This window comes from Pseudochaenichthys georgianus, chromosome 15, assembly GCF_902827115.2.
Source record: "Pseudochaenichthys georgianus chromosome 15, fPseGeo1.2, whole genome shotgun sequence".
NCBI lineage: Eukaryota > Metazoa > Chordata > Actinopteri > Perciformes > Channichthyidae > Pseudochaenichthys > Pseudochaenichthys georgianus.
Genome location: NC_047517.1, coordinates 32,951,753 through 32,967,973, shown reverse-complemented (window position 1 = coordinate 32,967,973; position 16,221 = coordinate 32,951,753). Strand labels below are relative to the sequence as shown.

The 16,221-nt window shown below is 41.2% G+C and overlaps 1 protein-coding gene across 1 annotated transcript in view; it reads left to right on the top strand.

Annotated features, from left to right (window-relative positions):
• adss2 (adenylosuccinate synthase 2) overlaps positions 1 to 16,008 on the top strand; it is a 28,732-nt gene extending 12,724 nt beyond the window's left edge. Inside the window, exons 3-13 of the mRNA XM_034101111.2 lie at positions 1,565 to 1,633; positions 1,946 to 1,996; positions 2,111 to 2,177; positions 5,980 to 6,087; positions 7,066 to 7,147; positions 7,229 to 7,355; positions 11,874 to 12,028; positions 12,455 to 12,579; positions 12,886 to 12,983; positions 13,591 to 13,740; positions 14,913 to 16,008. Coding sequence (XP_033957002.1) covers positions 1,565 to 1,633; positions 1,946 to 1,996; positions 2,111 to 2,177; positions 5,980 to 6,087; positions 7,066 to 7,147; positions 7,229 to 7,355; positions 11,874 to 12,028; positions 12,455 to 12,579; positions 12,886 to 12,983; positions 13,591 to 13,740; positions 14,913 to 14,965 — 1,085 coding nt within the window. The 3' untranslated portion in view covers positions 14,966 to 16,008. The remainder of the gene's footprint in view (positions 1 to 1,564; positions 1,634 to 1,945; positions 1,997 to 2,110; positions 2,178 to 5,979; positions 6,088 to 7,065; positions 7,148 to 7,228; positions 7,356 to 11,873; positions 12,029 to 12,454; positions 12,580 to 12,885; positions 12,984 to 13,590; positions 13,741 to 14,912) is intronic.
• Positions 16,009 to 16,221: the final 213 nt, after the last annotated feature.

Below are 16,221 nucleotides of genomic sequence, written 5' to 3'. Positions count from 1 at the left end.
TTTTTCCTGGCTGTTTTCTCAATGAATTGATCGACTGCTTTTAGCCGCGCAGCAGGAGCTCCATGTTGATGCTGCTTCAGTGAGAGTGGTGTTGGATCAGAGCCAGACTGCACCACAGCCACTCATCTGCAGTAACTTCATTAGCTAATGGTGTCTTGCTCTTACTTCTTGGCCTCCAGCCCCCCCCCCCAAAGAAAAACTGCATCTGATCTGCACTCTTACTCTGTGGAGCTGTATGATCCGTCAATATCCAATCACATTAATGCTCTTTCTTCTCTCTACATTAATGCGTTATGCTGGCACACTCACTCAGAAAGTCTTTCAGCTCACTGTGTCTGGTGTGTTCTTGAGCACTTGCCCCACAAACAGATATGGGACCAATAGTACAAAAAACTAATTCAATGAAAGCCATATTTATTTTTTGTTTCTATAGAAGTCTCCACTTTTTGCCAGCTGTTCATGTTAAAAATGCAAGTGATATTCTCACTGCTGTCCATTTAAAGTTGCGAAAGGATTTAGTTTTTATAAAGCAATTGATAACTCCACTTGGTTTTCTTTTAAAACAGAGTACTGCAGCAACAACACATTATTTAGTATTATTGGTGTTACTTGATAGTGCTTACAGACAAACTTATTTATTTCTCGGTTACACAGAAGAACAAAGGAGCATTGATCATTTCTCAAATCAAATCAAGTTGTATACATATAGCACATTTAAAAGCGATTTTTGGTCGAGCCAAAGTGCTGTAATACAATTTACTACAATCACAATAAAAGACAATAATATACAACAGAAATATAAAAAACAAAAACACAGGGAATAGTCAGGTGTCATACTCCGCTCTGACTAGAAGGCCAGAGAGAAGAAGTGTGTCTTGGGTGAGGATTTAAAACCCTAGTGTCTGGGCCGACCTCACATGGAGGGGCAGAGTGTTCCAGAGCCTGGGGCCCGCTGCTGCGAAGGCTCGGTGCCCTCAGGTTTTGAGCCTGGTCTTGGGCACTATCAGCAGCAGCTGGTCAGCAGACCTTAAAGCTCTGGCTGGGGTGTAGCCCATTTAGGGCTTTGAAAACAAATAAAAGGATTTTAAAATTGGAAGCCAGTGTATGAGGCCAGAATTGGGGTGATGTGGACACGCTTTTTGTGGCCAGTCAGAAGACGTGCAGCTGCGTTCTGGACTAGCTGCAGGCGTCTAATTGAGGCCTGGTCCATACCCGCATACAGAGCGTTGCAATAGTCCAGTCTCGAGGTAACAAAGGCATTAATGACCCTTTCTAGGTCTTTTAAAGATAAAAACGACTTGGTCTTTGCCAATTGTCTTATTTAAAAAAAAAAAAAAAAAAAAAAAAGCAGGATTTTACTACGCTGCTGACCTGCTTATCAAATTTAAAAGCGCTATCGAAAGTCACTCCAAGGTTCATGACAGAGGGGAGGATGTTTTCATTGAGAGAGCCCAGAATATCAACCAGATATTTCTAAGTGTTGCACTGTCCCAAGGAGAGTCAGTTTCATCTAGCTCTCTTCAAACAGAGACTGAACTTAACAGTTTATTTATTTTAACCTCAGGCAACGGTGTCGTGATCCACCTGCCAGGCCTGTTTGAAGAGGCAGAAAAAAACGAGCGCAAAGGAAAAGGTGAGTTGTTTTTAAATGAAAAAGTTACAAAACAAAAGTGTGCCTTTTAGCGTTTGGAGACTCAACGTGTGTGTGTGTGTGTGTGTGTGTGTGTGTGTGTGTGTGTGTGTGTGTGTGTGTGTGTGTGTGTGTGTGTGTGTGTGTGTGTGTGTGTGTGTGTGTGTGTGTGTGTGTGTGTGTGTGTGTGTGTGTGTGTGTGTGTGTGTGTGTGTGTGTGTGTGTGTGTGTGTGTGTGTGTGTGTGTGTGTGTGTGTGTGTGTGTGTGTGTGTGTGTGTGTGTGTGTGTGTGTGTGTGTGTGTGTGTGTCTGCAGGTCTAAAAGACTGGGAGAAGAGGCTGATCATCTCTGACAGAGCACACATTGGTGAGTCCTCTGTGTGAATGACGTTTGCATGCAAAAAGGTGTGTGTGGAAGTGTGAGCCCTGTCAACTCTGAGGAGTGTGTGAAGTGTGTGTGCCCTTTCTTCCTCCTCTGCAGTGTTTGACTTCCATCAAGCTGTTGACAGTGTTCAGGAACAGCAAAGACAAGAGCAAGCAGGCAAGAAGTAAGAAACCTGTCGCTTTAAAAATAGTTACACACACACACACACACACACACACACACACACACACACACACACACACACACACACACACACACATACACCATGCTTTTTGTTGTCGTTTGAATCGTTAAAGCATTTATTTCATCTTTCCTCTGATGTGAATTTAAGTAAGATCCATTTCTTTTGTCTGGATGATTTTAGATTTGTACCTTTTTATTGTTGACAGAGCAACAGTGATCCACACATTATACACTAAGGCTTCACAATTAACATAGAATTGTCCAAATGTATTTGTTAAATGTGATGTATGCTATGTTCTAAGTTAATAGCATCAGCCGTAGTTTGCGTTTTGTTTGCATTCTCAATTAAAACAACAGGTTGGTTCTTGGATACCAACCTTACAGAGTGTGAGCGAATGATAATTAAGCTCCATTTATGAAAATATCTCTATTCTGCTACAGTCATTTTAGTACAAAAAACGTAACAGCCAAAGTTGAAACACTCAATATAGATACCTGTCCATGTTAACATATAATTATCCTCTATAACAGTGGTTCCTAACCTGGGGGGCGTGTATCATTTACATGTAATTGTAAAGCAATACATGATTGTCACTAAAAGCCTTGTCTCTACATTACAATAAATTATAAAAAATAATTGAGGAATTCATTTGAATAACAATTCAAGTTAGTATCTAAAGACATAAAAAGACAGAAATGTATAATTCTTTCTTTAATAGAATAATAATAATAATAAATTGGATTTATATAGCGCTTTTATAATACCCAAAGACGCTTTACAATATGAGGGGGGGGGGGGGGGTAGATAGACTGGGGCAGGTAGACAACAGACTAAGAAAAAACAACAAAAACGACAAAACAAAACACAGTGGCAGTCAGGAGGAGGTCGAAAATTAGTGGGGGGGTGTTTTTACGGATAGAGAGAGGTGAAAAGATGGGTTTTGAGGCGGGACTGGAACAGAGTGAGGGACTCGGACTCACGGAGGTCTTGAGGGAGGGAGTTCCAGAGTTTTGGGGCGGCCACAGAGAAGGCTCTGTCTCCAAAGCTCCGGAGATTGGCAGTGGGGGTGGAAAGCAGGCCGGCCGAGGTGGATCTGAGGGTCCGGGGAGGATGGTAGGGGATGAGAAGGTCAGTGAGGTACGGGGGGGCTAGATGGTGGAGGGCTTTATAGGTAAGGACCAGGAGTTTGTAATTGATGCGGTGAGTAACGGGAAGCCAGTGTAGTTCTTTGAGGACCGGGGTGATATGGTGCCATGATTTAGTGTGGGTGAGAAGTCTGGCGGCTGCGTTCTGAACACGCTGGAGTCTACTGAGGGAGGTGGAGCTGATGCCGTATAGGAGGGAAATGCAAGAAATGTTTCTTCTGCCCGTAAAGTGTCCAAATCAGGCTATTCTGGATAAGCGCATTTTTAAAACATAGTCATTGTCCATGCCGGTTTCAGTTGGATTATTTGTCACAGTTGCTCCGATCAGATCGGTATCCTCCATTTTGTAGATTTACGACTTTTGAATCCACATAAACACATCGGCAAAATCCGGTTTACTTTGAGCATGTGTTTCAAACAGTTTAATCCCTTTGTGAATTGTTTCCACTTCCGCGCCGTCCTTTAATTTCTTCATACAGCGGGAATCTAAATGAATTAATCCTGAGTCCAATAACCATTAAAGTCACTCCAATAGTGCTCCTTAATTACGCTTTCATCCTCCTTTAACACAATACTTCACATTCATCCAGTTTGTGACAGTAGTCGTAGCATTTTTGAGACTTTTAAACTTTAATTACTGCTGTTGCGCCCCCCCCCCCCCCCCCCTTTGTGTGTGTGTGTGTGTGTGGGGGGGGGGGGGCGCGCAACTTCCAACAGGAGTCATTTGGGGGGGCTCTTGGGAAAAAAGGTTGGGAACCCCTGCTCTATAATACATGAAATTCTTAAGTGAGATTTAAGAGAAACGACATGTCCTCCTTCAGTCATTTTCACGTCCATGTGTACAGAAATGTCTTTCCACAGTGGCACACGTGCACATTATCTCAGCTCTGCCTGCAGGACTCCCAGGAAAGGTCAGAGGTCAGGTAGAGCGTAGCAGCCCTGCAGCAGGTGGTGTTTCTAAACAGCAGCGTGTCATCCAGACTCTAACATTTTTTCCTGTTAGCAAGCATACCACGAGGATTTCATATAGTTTTGATTTAAAGACAAAAACAGGTATTCAACAAACACTATTTGTAAAACGATTATATAATAATAAATTAGCCTGCGCAGTGAACCTTACTGAATGGTATGTTGTGAGTCTTCACAGTATTACGCTCAATAGATACCGTGTATTCCTGTTCAAAGCTGGACTGTCTTAACCAGCTCAGGAACCAAAGCCCCAAACAACCAACCAGAAAGTGTGTGTGTTTCTCTGTGTGTGTTTGTGTGTGTGTGAGGGAGTAGATGCATGTTCCTCAGGGTGCCTTATAGCAGGGTCATTATAGGCTTTCAGCAGATTGCTCTGACCGGCTGGTGGATTTCAAACATCTCCACGCGTCAAGTCACGAGAAGTCACAGTCGGATCACACGTTGTTGAGTTTAAATCAACACTGGGAACACAAAGGGGAAATGTTCTGTATTGATGCTACAAACAAACAAAGTCATAATAAGAATACATCTAGTCATAGTGAACATTTTGAAACATTAACTCAAACAAAAGCAGATGTAAACCTGTCACTATATATCCAGAATTAAAGTCTGTGTACATTATGATAAGAAAATGAAATGAACAATCAATTGAAATCTGTGTAACTACATAACTAATTAATATAAAGTGATACAGCTGCACCTGGAGCAGCTCCCAGTGAAATGCTTTGTATGCATTGAGCATGAATATTAACACTGATGAGCCACAGCTGCGGAGTACTTTTACTATATTTATACTTAGAAGTAAATGTCGCTTTGGTTATTGGATACTGCATGTTAAACATCGGCTAATGATGACACGCGATAACCACAGAGGATCTATTTCAGTGCTGTAGTTTGCTTGTAGGATAAGCAAATGGAGGCCGAGATATTAGGCCGAGTTACAAGAGCTGCTTGTAGAGTTTGTCTTATTTAAATGTTTCTATTTTAACATCGTATTGGAGTTGTGTCTCTCGGATGTCTGCTCAAGTATGTAGAGATGCAGAAAAAAGCCTAATGACGGTGGAAACTCTGCTTTTTGTCGTGTCATCATTGGACTATTATTTTGTTATCTATGATTTACTGCAAGTAAAAAGATTTTCACTCACATGGCTGGTCCACCATAGATTCTGTATCGTCTTAAATTATCTCTTCACAAGCTCCGAAATACACTCGGTGGATTTCACAATAATGACTGAAAGTATTAAGAGTTTCACAACAGTTGTGCTGACTAACATGATTAAATGTTGTGTTAAAGGTCCCCGATTATACTCTTTCTCATCAATATATTATAGCTTTCAGATATACAGAACATGTCTCTGAAGTGTTTGGCTCCAAACACCAAACAGATCATTGCAGCATTACCCATAATCCCCTCTGTTTCAGCCCAGGTTTTTATATAAATGGATCGGGACAAAAAGAGAGAGAATCTTTTTTCCTGAAACTTTCAGAATCTCTTTACACAGAGGGGACACATGTTGATGTCGAAGAGACATGAAGAAGAGGGGACACATGTTGATGTAGAGAGACATGAAGAAGTGTATTTTGCATAATCGGTGACCTTTAAGCTCACATGGTAATGCTTCTACTATTTCCCCCCCTCCTCCCTCCTCTCTTTCGTCCCCGTCAAGCCTCGGGACAACGAAGAAGGGGATTGGTCCGGTGTACTCGGCCAAGGCGGCTCGCAGCGGCCTGAGGATCTGTGACCTGCTGGCCGACTTCACCACGTTCTCTGAAAGGTCTGAGCCAATCGGACAGGGTTTTGATGACATCTGTATCATAGTTTAACTGCACTGTGTCAACGACAAAAACCTTGGGCAATGATTCAAGTTTCAATGCTTTTATTGTCATGTGTGCATACCGGGAGCTACAGTGTAGTTATGATCTATCTTAGGTCAAATGAGGGTGTGAGTTCTGCAGTCCATTTCCTTAGCTGAGTTTCTTATGAACCGAGGAACTGCAGAAACCTTACCTGCATTTCAAAGCTTGTTTGAATTCAAGGACTATTTCTAGGAATGTTTTTTTAGAAACTCAAACTCTGATCATTTCTTTCAAAGAACCCGAGTCAAAGCGGGTGTTCAGACCGAAACAAACGACTGTTTCATTGTTCTAAATCAAAAGTTTGAAGACTTAACACACACTCAAACACTGCACAACTTAGGATAATTCTTCAAGACCAGATTTTAAAACGTTGCAAAATTGTCATGCAACCTACCTTATTTTCTTTAGTGGAAATAAAGCTCTCAAATTACAAAGTTGTCTAATTCGTTCATGTTTTCTGGCCTGATGTTGTAATTTTGAAATCAAAAGTTAAGCCCATTTCTTTCTGGAGCCTTCTGCTTTTTTTATTTTAGGCAGGATTGAACATGGCCAAAATGTGGTCTGTTGTTACCCCTCCTTTCCTCCACCAAAATGTCATTCTCTTTGATGGCCGACTAACTTTTGGGTCAGAACTTCACTGACTAGTTCAAATAAACACCTTATCGTATAGCAATAAAAGAGATAACATTTTACATTACTGGTTAATGTGCCTTATCGGTTCTTCAGACACACAAAATAATAAGCGTTTAGTTTCTGGGGCTTGGGGTTGAGAGGAATGTTCTGCACACAAAATGGCAGGATGTGGTGTTGGTGACCTTCCTGTGTTTCCCATCCTATGGCAACATTATGTAACCGTTATAACAGTTCAAATGAATCACACACTTTGCTTGTTACAGGTATAAACTGTTGGCGCACCAGTACAAGGCTATGTACCCCACACTAGTGATTGACATAGAGGGAGAGCTTCTCAGGTTAAAGGTAATAAAGATAAATAATTAACATTTATTTCACAATACCTTCATTTGTCCGTCTTGCATTAACATGACGTGTGATTTTTAGGAGTATGTGTCGCGGGTGAAGCCCATGGTGAGGGACGGGGTGCACTACATGTACGAGGCTCTGCACGGCCCTCCCAAGACCATCCTGGTGGAAGGAGCCAACGCAGCGCTGCTGGACATCGACTTCGGTCAGTACAGCACTGTGTGTGTGTATGCACGTGCAACGATTAACAACTTAGTGTTAAAGGTCCCTTATTATACTGTTTTTCATCAATATAATATATATAATATATATATATATATCTCAGATATTATGCAAAACATGTCTCTGAAGTGTTTGACTCGAAACACCAAACAGATCATTGCAGCATTACCCATAATCCCCTCTGTTTCAGCCCTGTTTCCAAAGTGCTGATTCTCTGTCTGTTACGTTAGATGAAAATATGGAGCCCCTCCCCACGCCCCTCTGAGAGACATTTGGTTACAAAGAACTCAATGGTGCTCTAGGAGGAGATTCAGGTGATAAGGTGGGGGGGGGTTACCTTGGTTGCTGATTGGCTAATGGTTACTGTTACGTCCCCCTCTAGGGTAGAGGAAAGCAACATACGAATACAGAATGGCATTGGTAATAATTATAAATGGCTTTATTATAACAGGGTGAAACAAAATGGAAGGCACACAGCCTGAACAAACAAAAGGGCGCCGACTTAACTAAGAATCAAACAAAGGAAGGACTCTAACAAAAAGGAGCCTGTGTACATACAAAGAAATAGATAATAAACTAAATAGTAACTAAAACCCTCACTGTCAAAGTGGTACAGTCTAAAGAAGGGAAGCTGTAAGAAAACACAGCTGAGGCAAAGGACAACAATCACACAACACTAAACTAATCAAGACACATCTAATCACAATAATACTGATCAACACGGACCACACAAGTTAACCTACTGTTTAACACATTCACACACAAACTAGCCACTAGCGAGAGGCGTCTGTCCACATGTCAGAGCCTCCAGAGTGATGATTGTCCCCAGGCTTTGTAGTCATCTCCAGCCGGCTGTGCGCTGCGATTGGAGTGCGGCGGGCCCTGCGTGCTCCAATCACAATCTTCAGGGGGCGGACCAGGAGATGGCAGCCAATGACGTCAGGGCAACCGCACAGCTCATTTGCATATACCACAGCTTCACACACGGGTGCCCAACCTTTTTTGAACCGAGAGCTACTTTTAAAGTTACCAGTCTGCCGAGATCTACCAGTCCAAATAGAGAGGCGTAGCCATTACAGACAGCCTACTAGGTAAATACCCACTACTTGTATAAAACTGACCTTTGTACGATTAATACTCCATAAAATACTGCATATCCTTTATCTTACCTCTTTCTAATCTACACATATACAAGTATTTAACTGAAGTTACACAACAGTGTTGTTGATACAGAGTTGGAGTTTATTCACACGTCACAAACTACAGTGGGTAATGTTTTCAAGAAGCATTGAACAGTGCTGCCACATGACACAGGGAAAAAAGAAAAGACTCTGAACCCTTTCTTTGCCATTCAAATGAGGCTTACTAATAAGACAACTCAGATCTGAAGCTACTCAGGAATCTGCTGCCAAAGTACAATAAAAAAGACAAAATTAATAGAATCAAACCCTTTTTTTGTTGCATTTTAGTCGAGTATAAAAAGAAATGCCTTTTTTAAAATAGGATGCAAGCAACACTAGTTTCTTAACCTGAATTGATGATAGACTATAATCAATTTAAGTTTGCATTCTTATACCATTTTGTACAATAATTATAATGAATAAGTTCAAACAAACTAAAACTTACAGCTGATTAATAACGGTATCTAACTTGAGTTTTTATTATATCAAAAACCTGTTGAAATGCTTCTGTTATTTTTACTGTCCCCAAAAGCGCGTCGCAGCCTCCAGGAATCTTCTTTCACAACTTCGCCGTCTTTGAAAGACTTCATGTGTTTCGCAAGAACGTGACTGACACGATAAGATGCTCTGGAGCAGCCTTGCTCTTGTTGTTGGGCCTGGTGAAAATGGACTGCTGTGCATTGAGCCGTCCTTTCAGGCCCCTCCCCTTTTGGGAGCGTAGGGCAGAATTAGGAGGGAATTCCGTCTCGTAGCGTTTGTGCACTGTTTTGAAATGCCGCTCCTAAATTACCCTTCTTCGATAAAGCCACGCTCGCATTGCAGACGAGACAGATGGACTTTGAATTGGAATAGATACAAAAATAATCATCCTCCCACTCGGAGTGAAAATTATATATTTTGGGCTTTTTTGCTTCTGCCATAATTGCGGTCTGGTGTGTGTGCGGACTGTCACTCCTGTTGCCACGGACAACGTCAGCGAAATAGTGCCCACTGCCCACCAACCACGCCCCCACACATGGGGTCACGCTGGCCAATCACAAAGCTTTGGTGCGTTCAAGTGCATTATTCTGGCACGGGAACATTATGTTATAGGACATTAACGATAAAACAGAATATTGTCGTTCTATTTTTAGACACATCTCGTGATCGACTGGGAATCTCCCCGCGATCGACCGGTCGATCGCGATCGACTGGTTGGGCACCCCTGGCTTAACACAATCAAGACGACCAGGAAGGCAGCAGCCGTAACAGTTACACAAGCCAAAACATTGTTATGACATCATAAAGTGGCCAAAATCAGATCAGCTCATTTTCAGAGAAATGGATCAGGACAAAAAGAGAGAGAATCTTTTTTCCTGAAACTTTCAGAATGTCTTTACACAGAGGGGACACATGTTGATGTATAACAGACATGAAAAAAATGATTTTGCATAATAGGTGACCTTTAACTTGTGTATACTTCGTGCTAACCTTTTTCTCTGAAGGGTAAATGTTGTTTTCTAACTGCTAAGCGCTGTTCAGTGCATCTAAAGTGACCCGTTGATACTGAAACTCTTGAGCTTTGTGCTCTTTACAAAAGCCTGCTGGAAGCTCACACTCGGGATGATGGTAAGTTTACTAACTGTCAGCGACGTGCTTCACGTGCACGCTCACAGTTCAGCCACTTAATGCCACCTGACTGTGCATGAGCACCACGGCGTCTGAATCAGCACTCTGTCCTTCGGTCACTCAGAACCACAGTCATCGTTTATTTAACAAGCACAGTGCACATTACTACAAATACACTAGTAACCCAAGAGGCTATTTTTCATTTTGAGTTTTTGGGTATGTTTCAGAGTCAACCTCTTAAAGAATAATACAATTAAAAAAAAGTTATTAAAACCATAGAAAAATGCAACATAGAAACTCAGAATTTAGGACAAAACAAACGTCCTTTTACTGAAGATAAAGACTACTTAAGACCACACTGTATTTCATGATTAGATACTATCACATGCACAGCAGAAACACAAACATGAAAAAATGTTTGTCTTTTGAATAATAATAACACTTAAAGGTGGGTAGGTAAGTTTGAGAAACTGGCTCGAGATCGCTAGAATTTGAAAATACACAACCGGAGAAAATCTGCCACTTCCTTACAGAGCCCCTCCTCCAACACACACGAACGCGCACATGACCAATGAGGGCACGAGATAAGTTTGTGCCCCGATGGAAGGCTGACAGGCAGGTAGGCCATCCAGTTACTTTAGTAATATATTTTGTCATGAATCAGAAAGTCTGTCTACAGGTATTTGTCCAATGGGGTGTGATGTGTAGCTCTGGTGTGAATGCTTACTTAAAGGTAGGGTAGGTAAGAATGGAGAAACCAGCACGAGTGCGCTACAATTTGAAAGTACACAACCGGGAAAGATCCCCCAACACACACGAACACACACATGACCAATGAGGGCACGAGATAAGTTTGTGCACAGATGGAAGGCTGACAGGCAGGTAGGCCGTCCAGTTATTTTAGCCGGGCCGGCTCAGATGATTGGTCGTGCTTTTTACAGCGCCACGGCTTCCACAGATGAATTTTTTGTATGTATTTATTGTCAAAGCATTTAATGTATTCATTGCTATCGGGATGTTAAGAGCATTCCATGGAATATAACAAAAAGTGTTTCTGAAATAAATGACATACCCCACCTTTAATCGGTTTGATTTATGCAAACCAGCTGAACCGGCATTTGTCAAAATATACTTTTCTGGTATGTTAAAGACCAGCCTTCCTCAGGGCTGGGCAATATTTTTGACCAAATACTCGATATTGATACTGTGACAATATTGCAGGGTCGACTGTTGATGCTTTTACAAAATATTTACCCAATGACAATTTGCGAACATTACCCAAAAGCATTATGGGAAACGTAGTCAAACATTGAGAGAAGCATTATCTACCTAATTGAAGAAAGACAAAGAATAATTATGAATACATATTTTGTATTTCTTGTTGCACTGTTTAAAAAATAAATAAATATATATATATATATATATTAGTAAGGCTGTAAATAATGATTCTTAGATTAGATTCAACTTTATTGTCTTTGCACAGAGTATAAGTACTAAGACAACGACATGCAGTTAGCCTCTAACCAGAAGTGCAACACAGAGTGCAGAGTGATGTCTAGTGTGATATAAATATACTGTGTCTCACTTTTGTTTGTCCACACTGTCAGACTTTGAAATCCTCTCGTCTTCACAAATCTTCCCACTTCTTTCCGCTGCATGTTTGTTAAGCCTGTATCTCAGTTTGACCAGCCTTCCCTCCTCGTGTCTTGCAGGGACGTACCCGTTCGTGACGTCGTCAAACTGCACGGTGGGGGGCGTGTGCACGGGCCTCGGGATGCCGCCCCAGAACGTGGGGGAGGTTTACGGGGTAGTCAAGGCGTACACCACCCGAGTGGGCATCGGAGCGTTCCCCTCAGAGCAGATCAATGTGAGAGGATACACAAATACTATACGATACGATAATACTTTATTGGTCAGATCAAGTCTGAAAATATGACTTGCATCACAGCAGCTCCATGTGTAACATCAACATACACAAATATCAAGACACAATACGTGAAAAACAAACAACAAACATTTAACATAACGGCACAATCACCGACAGAAAACATAGTACCATATCACCCATACAGATGCAAACTAGATATTTAAATGGCTTTTTCCTACAAAGATGGACAGTATATCCGCAGTCGGTTTACAACTAAGTTTAACTCAGATGCCTTAGACATGCACAGTACATAGCTTGGCAATATGGACAAATCGCAGTAAGCAATTAAAGTAAAGTAAAATATGTGAGAATATCTGATTTAAGTATTGTCACATTAACAAAAACAGCTGTTTTTTTTGTTTTCAGGAGATCGGAGAGCTGCTGCAGACTCGTGGGAAGGAGGTGGGCGTGACCACGGGCAGGAAGAGGCGATGTGGTTGGCTGGATCTGGTGCTCATCAAATATGCACACATGATTAACGGCTTCACCGCGTGAGTTCACCGTGCATTGTTTTCATTTTTGTATTTTTATGATTGTTACCATGAATATGGAAATGTTTCTGACAAAGCATTTAATAGACAATCATAGGAGTAAATGTGAACAATAATCAAAGAACTGTATTTTTGCAATACATATTTCTATATTTCTTTTAAATACAGTTTCACTAGTTTTGTTTGATTTGTTAAAACTGAGAACAAATTGGTCTTGTTCACTTATTTTAAGGCAAGATGCCAATAAGTTAAGTAAACGGCTCCTTTGTCTTATAACCTTCCTGTTTCCTTCTGTCCCTTCGACAGTATAGCCCTCACCAAACTGGATATACTTGACATGTTTGAAGAGATCAAAGTGGGTGTATCGTACAAAGTCGACAACCAAACTCTACCTACTTTTCCAGGTGAGCCGGTTTGTGAATGATTACTGCTTCTGTAAATGTTCAAATCCAGTTAAAATCCAGAGAGGAAGAAGGGGCCTTACTCATTAACATTTCACATCTTACATTTGCTCTTCAATTAGTTTTTGTGAAAGGTCCTAAAAAAAGTCTGGTGTCTTTGTTCTTATAACAACGAAACCCATTGTCTTAGTCAATTGAAGCTGCACCATTTCATCAGCAGATAAGACGCTCCACCAGTTTAAGTAAAAGAGCATGAGACTGCAGGGCCGTGTGCACATGCAGACATTGAAAAAAAAGTTGACAGAATTAAGATAAGGCTGAAAAACACAAGGTTGAACATTGGACTCCAAACATAACAAATCCCTTCTGACACTGTGTATGAAATTTGACATCAGATCTGACTAATGTCATCATGAACAAGTTGATGTGTCTCTTTGTTCAGTGGAATCTGTCGAACATCGCCTCTTCCCATCAGAACTGTTATTTATAGAGAGCTCCATTTCAAGGCAGCAACATATTGATCTGTTATCATAGCTGCTTGATTGCGGTCTCCTGTAAAGCTAATGGTGTGATATTACTCCTCCTCCTCCTCTCATTGATTCTGTGCCAGCCAATCAGGAGGTGCTGCAGCATGTGGACGTCCAGTATGAGACTCTGCCCGGCTGGAAGAGCGACATCTCGCAAGTGAGGAGCTTCAAGGATCTGCCTGAGAACGCCCGGAAATACGTCGGCTTCATCGAGGAGCATGTCGGAGTGCCTGGTACGGTTTCACATTTGTTAGAATTATTAATGCTTTTTGGGGTTTAAGAGATGAGATGAGATAAGATGGACCTTTACTAATCCTCGTGGGGAAATCCAATAGTTTAACAGCAACCGGGTAAGAATGAAAAACAGGACAGCACAGATTCACACAGGTTAATACAATTAAAGATACAATTTAAAATGATAAAATAACTTAAAATTAAGAAATTAATTCAAATGAACATACATGCATATTGGGTCATATAAACATATTGGATATATTTACATGTGTGTGTGAAAACGGTGTGTATTTTATGTCCCTTTCCTGTAGTGTGTTATATAGGTTTTGTGCATCTGGTTTCAGACAGAGGGTGAAAAGAGGTGCTGCAGTTCAGGCAGTATGAGAAAAATAAAGAGCTTTTTGAACATTAAATGCACAAAATACAAATATGTAAACTTGAAAATGAGCAGTAATTACGGTGTGCAACAGGTCAAGCTGATGGTGAGTTTCAGGATCGCCCTCTGCTGGATCACAAGGCAAACTACATTAAAAGGGTTTGCTTATTGAATGAGTGCTTATTGATGTAGGCATGTGCATGACAAAAGATTGCAGACAGGTAAAGCATTGCTGTGACCGCAAAGAGAGGGAGATGAAAGAAGACATGATTACAAAGTGATGTTTTAAGTGATAAGTACAAGTCCATCAAATACTTGAATAAACTCAAAGTGGGCTCTAGACGTCGAAATAAGTGTCCACAATCGGACTCCTGTAATTCTTCTGGTAACGATTTACAGAAGGCAGTAAGAATATAAATTGTTGCTTTTACTTAAAGGAAGCTGTAGAATGTTCCAGATATGTTATCTCTGGCTTGTGTGTGTTCACAAAGTCTCGAAAGGTGCAGCTGAGTAGGCAGAGAAAACACTGGTTGCATCTTCAACCCTGCTCTTGCTTTTGAAAGCTAAAAGCTATTTTAGTTGATTTTTGAATTAAGAATCCTGGCTCCCCTTTTATACGCAGATAACCTGTGTAACCTGGTTTCTTGATCCTGTAAATCCACACACACACACACACACACACACACACACACACACACACACACACGCACACGCACACGCACACACACACTTGTGACCTGTGGCAAAACAACAAAACCCAAATCAACACCTTGCTCTGCTTCTCTGTTTCCTCAGTCAAGTGGATCGGAGTGGGCAAGTCTCGGGAGTCCATGATCCAGCTGTTCTAGACGAAGGGAGGAGACAAAAAGAACGCAGAGCAACACACACACACACACACACACACACACACACACACACACACACACACACACACACACACACACACACACACACACACACACACACACACACACAGCCTACTACCTGTCTCAACACCATCATGTCTGTTCTTAATGCTTTATCACCAGACGTTCCCATGTCACAGACAAGACTCCCATCGGACTGACCTCCATCCAACATCTGGATTTTTATCACTTTTTAACTTTTCGGACAGAACCACGATCAAGTCCCTCTTCTTAATTTGTAGCTGTTTATTTCAGACGTTAAAACTCACTTGGCCTCACCACCTGCCGGTCTGAAAGAAGACATGAGGGCAAGGACACACACACACACACACACACACACACACACACACACACACACACACACACACACACACACACACACACACACACACACACACACACACACACACACACACACACACACGGAGGAACTGTCCACAGATGTTTTGTTCAAGTATATTTTTGTTCATCTCTGCTGTGTTTTAAACGCGCTGTGCCAGTCTGGTGTAAATCAGTTTTTAACCTCTGCACTTTAAATGCTTTGGACTACATCTTCTTTACGTTTTCCTCCGTCAGGTGTTCACCACATCCTGACATCATAAAGCGATCCCTTTTTGTCTTATTTTATGTTTGACGTCGGAGACAAAGACTTCTCATATTGCCTTGTCATTCAACCAAAAAAATGTGCTTTTAAATTTCTTGTAGCTAGCGATGTTAATGAATTGTGCGCTCACTTCATGTTTATCAGTGTAGTGTAAGCAGGTGTGTTTTTCATTAACCCATATAGAGATATATCTTGTATAACTATGTAAAAAAATCATTTTCATAGACTGGCATCGTCCCACACACATTCACGTGATTGTTTATCTTATTATCATTGCCTTTTTTGCACTTTGATAGATATGTTGTGTAGAGGGAGGCAATGGTAACTTTTACACAAAGAAAAGTCTAAATATGGATTGATAAAAACGGTATGTTACAGATTGCCATCTTCTTTTGTCCATTCTTGTGCCATTTTCACAATACACAAATGACTCTTTATGTTGCATGTTGAAACGAAATGACTCCATCCAAACTAGCCAATTAAAATACCTGCCGCTGGTATAACAAAAAAAAAGATGTCTAATTCTGCATTCAACCAATGTCAGCATAACGGTAAGAACAGGAAATCTACCTACTCATTTATTTAGAGAAAAAAA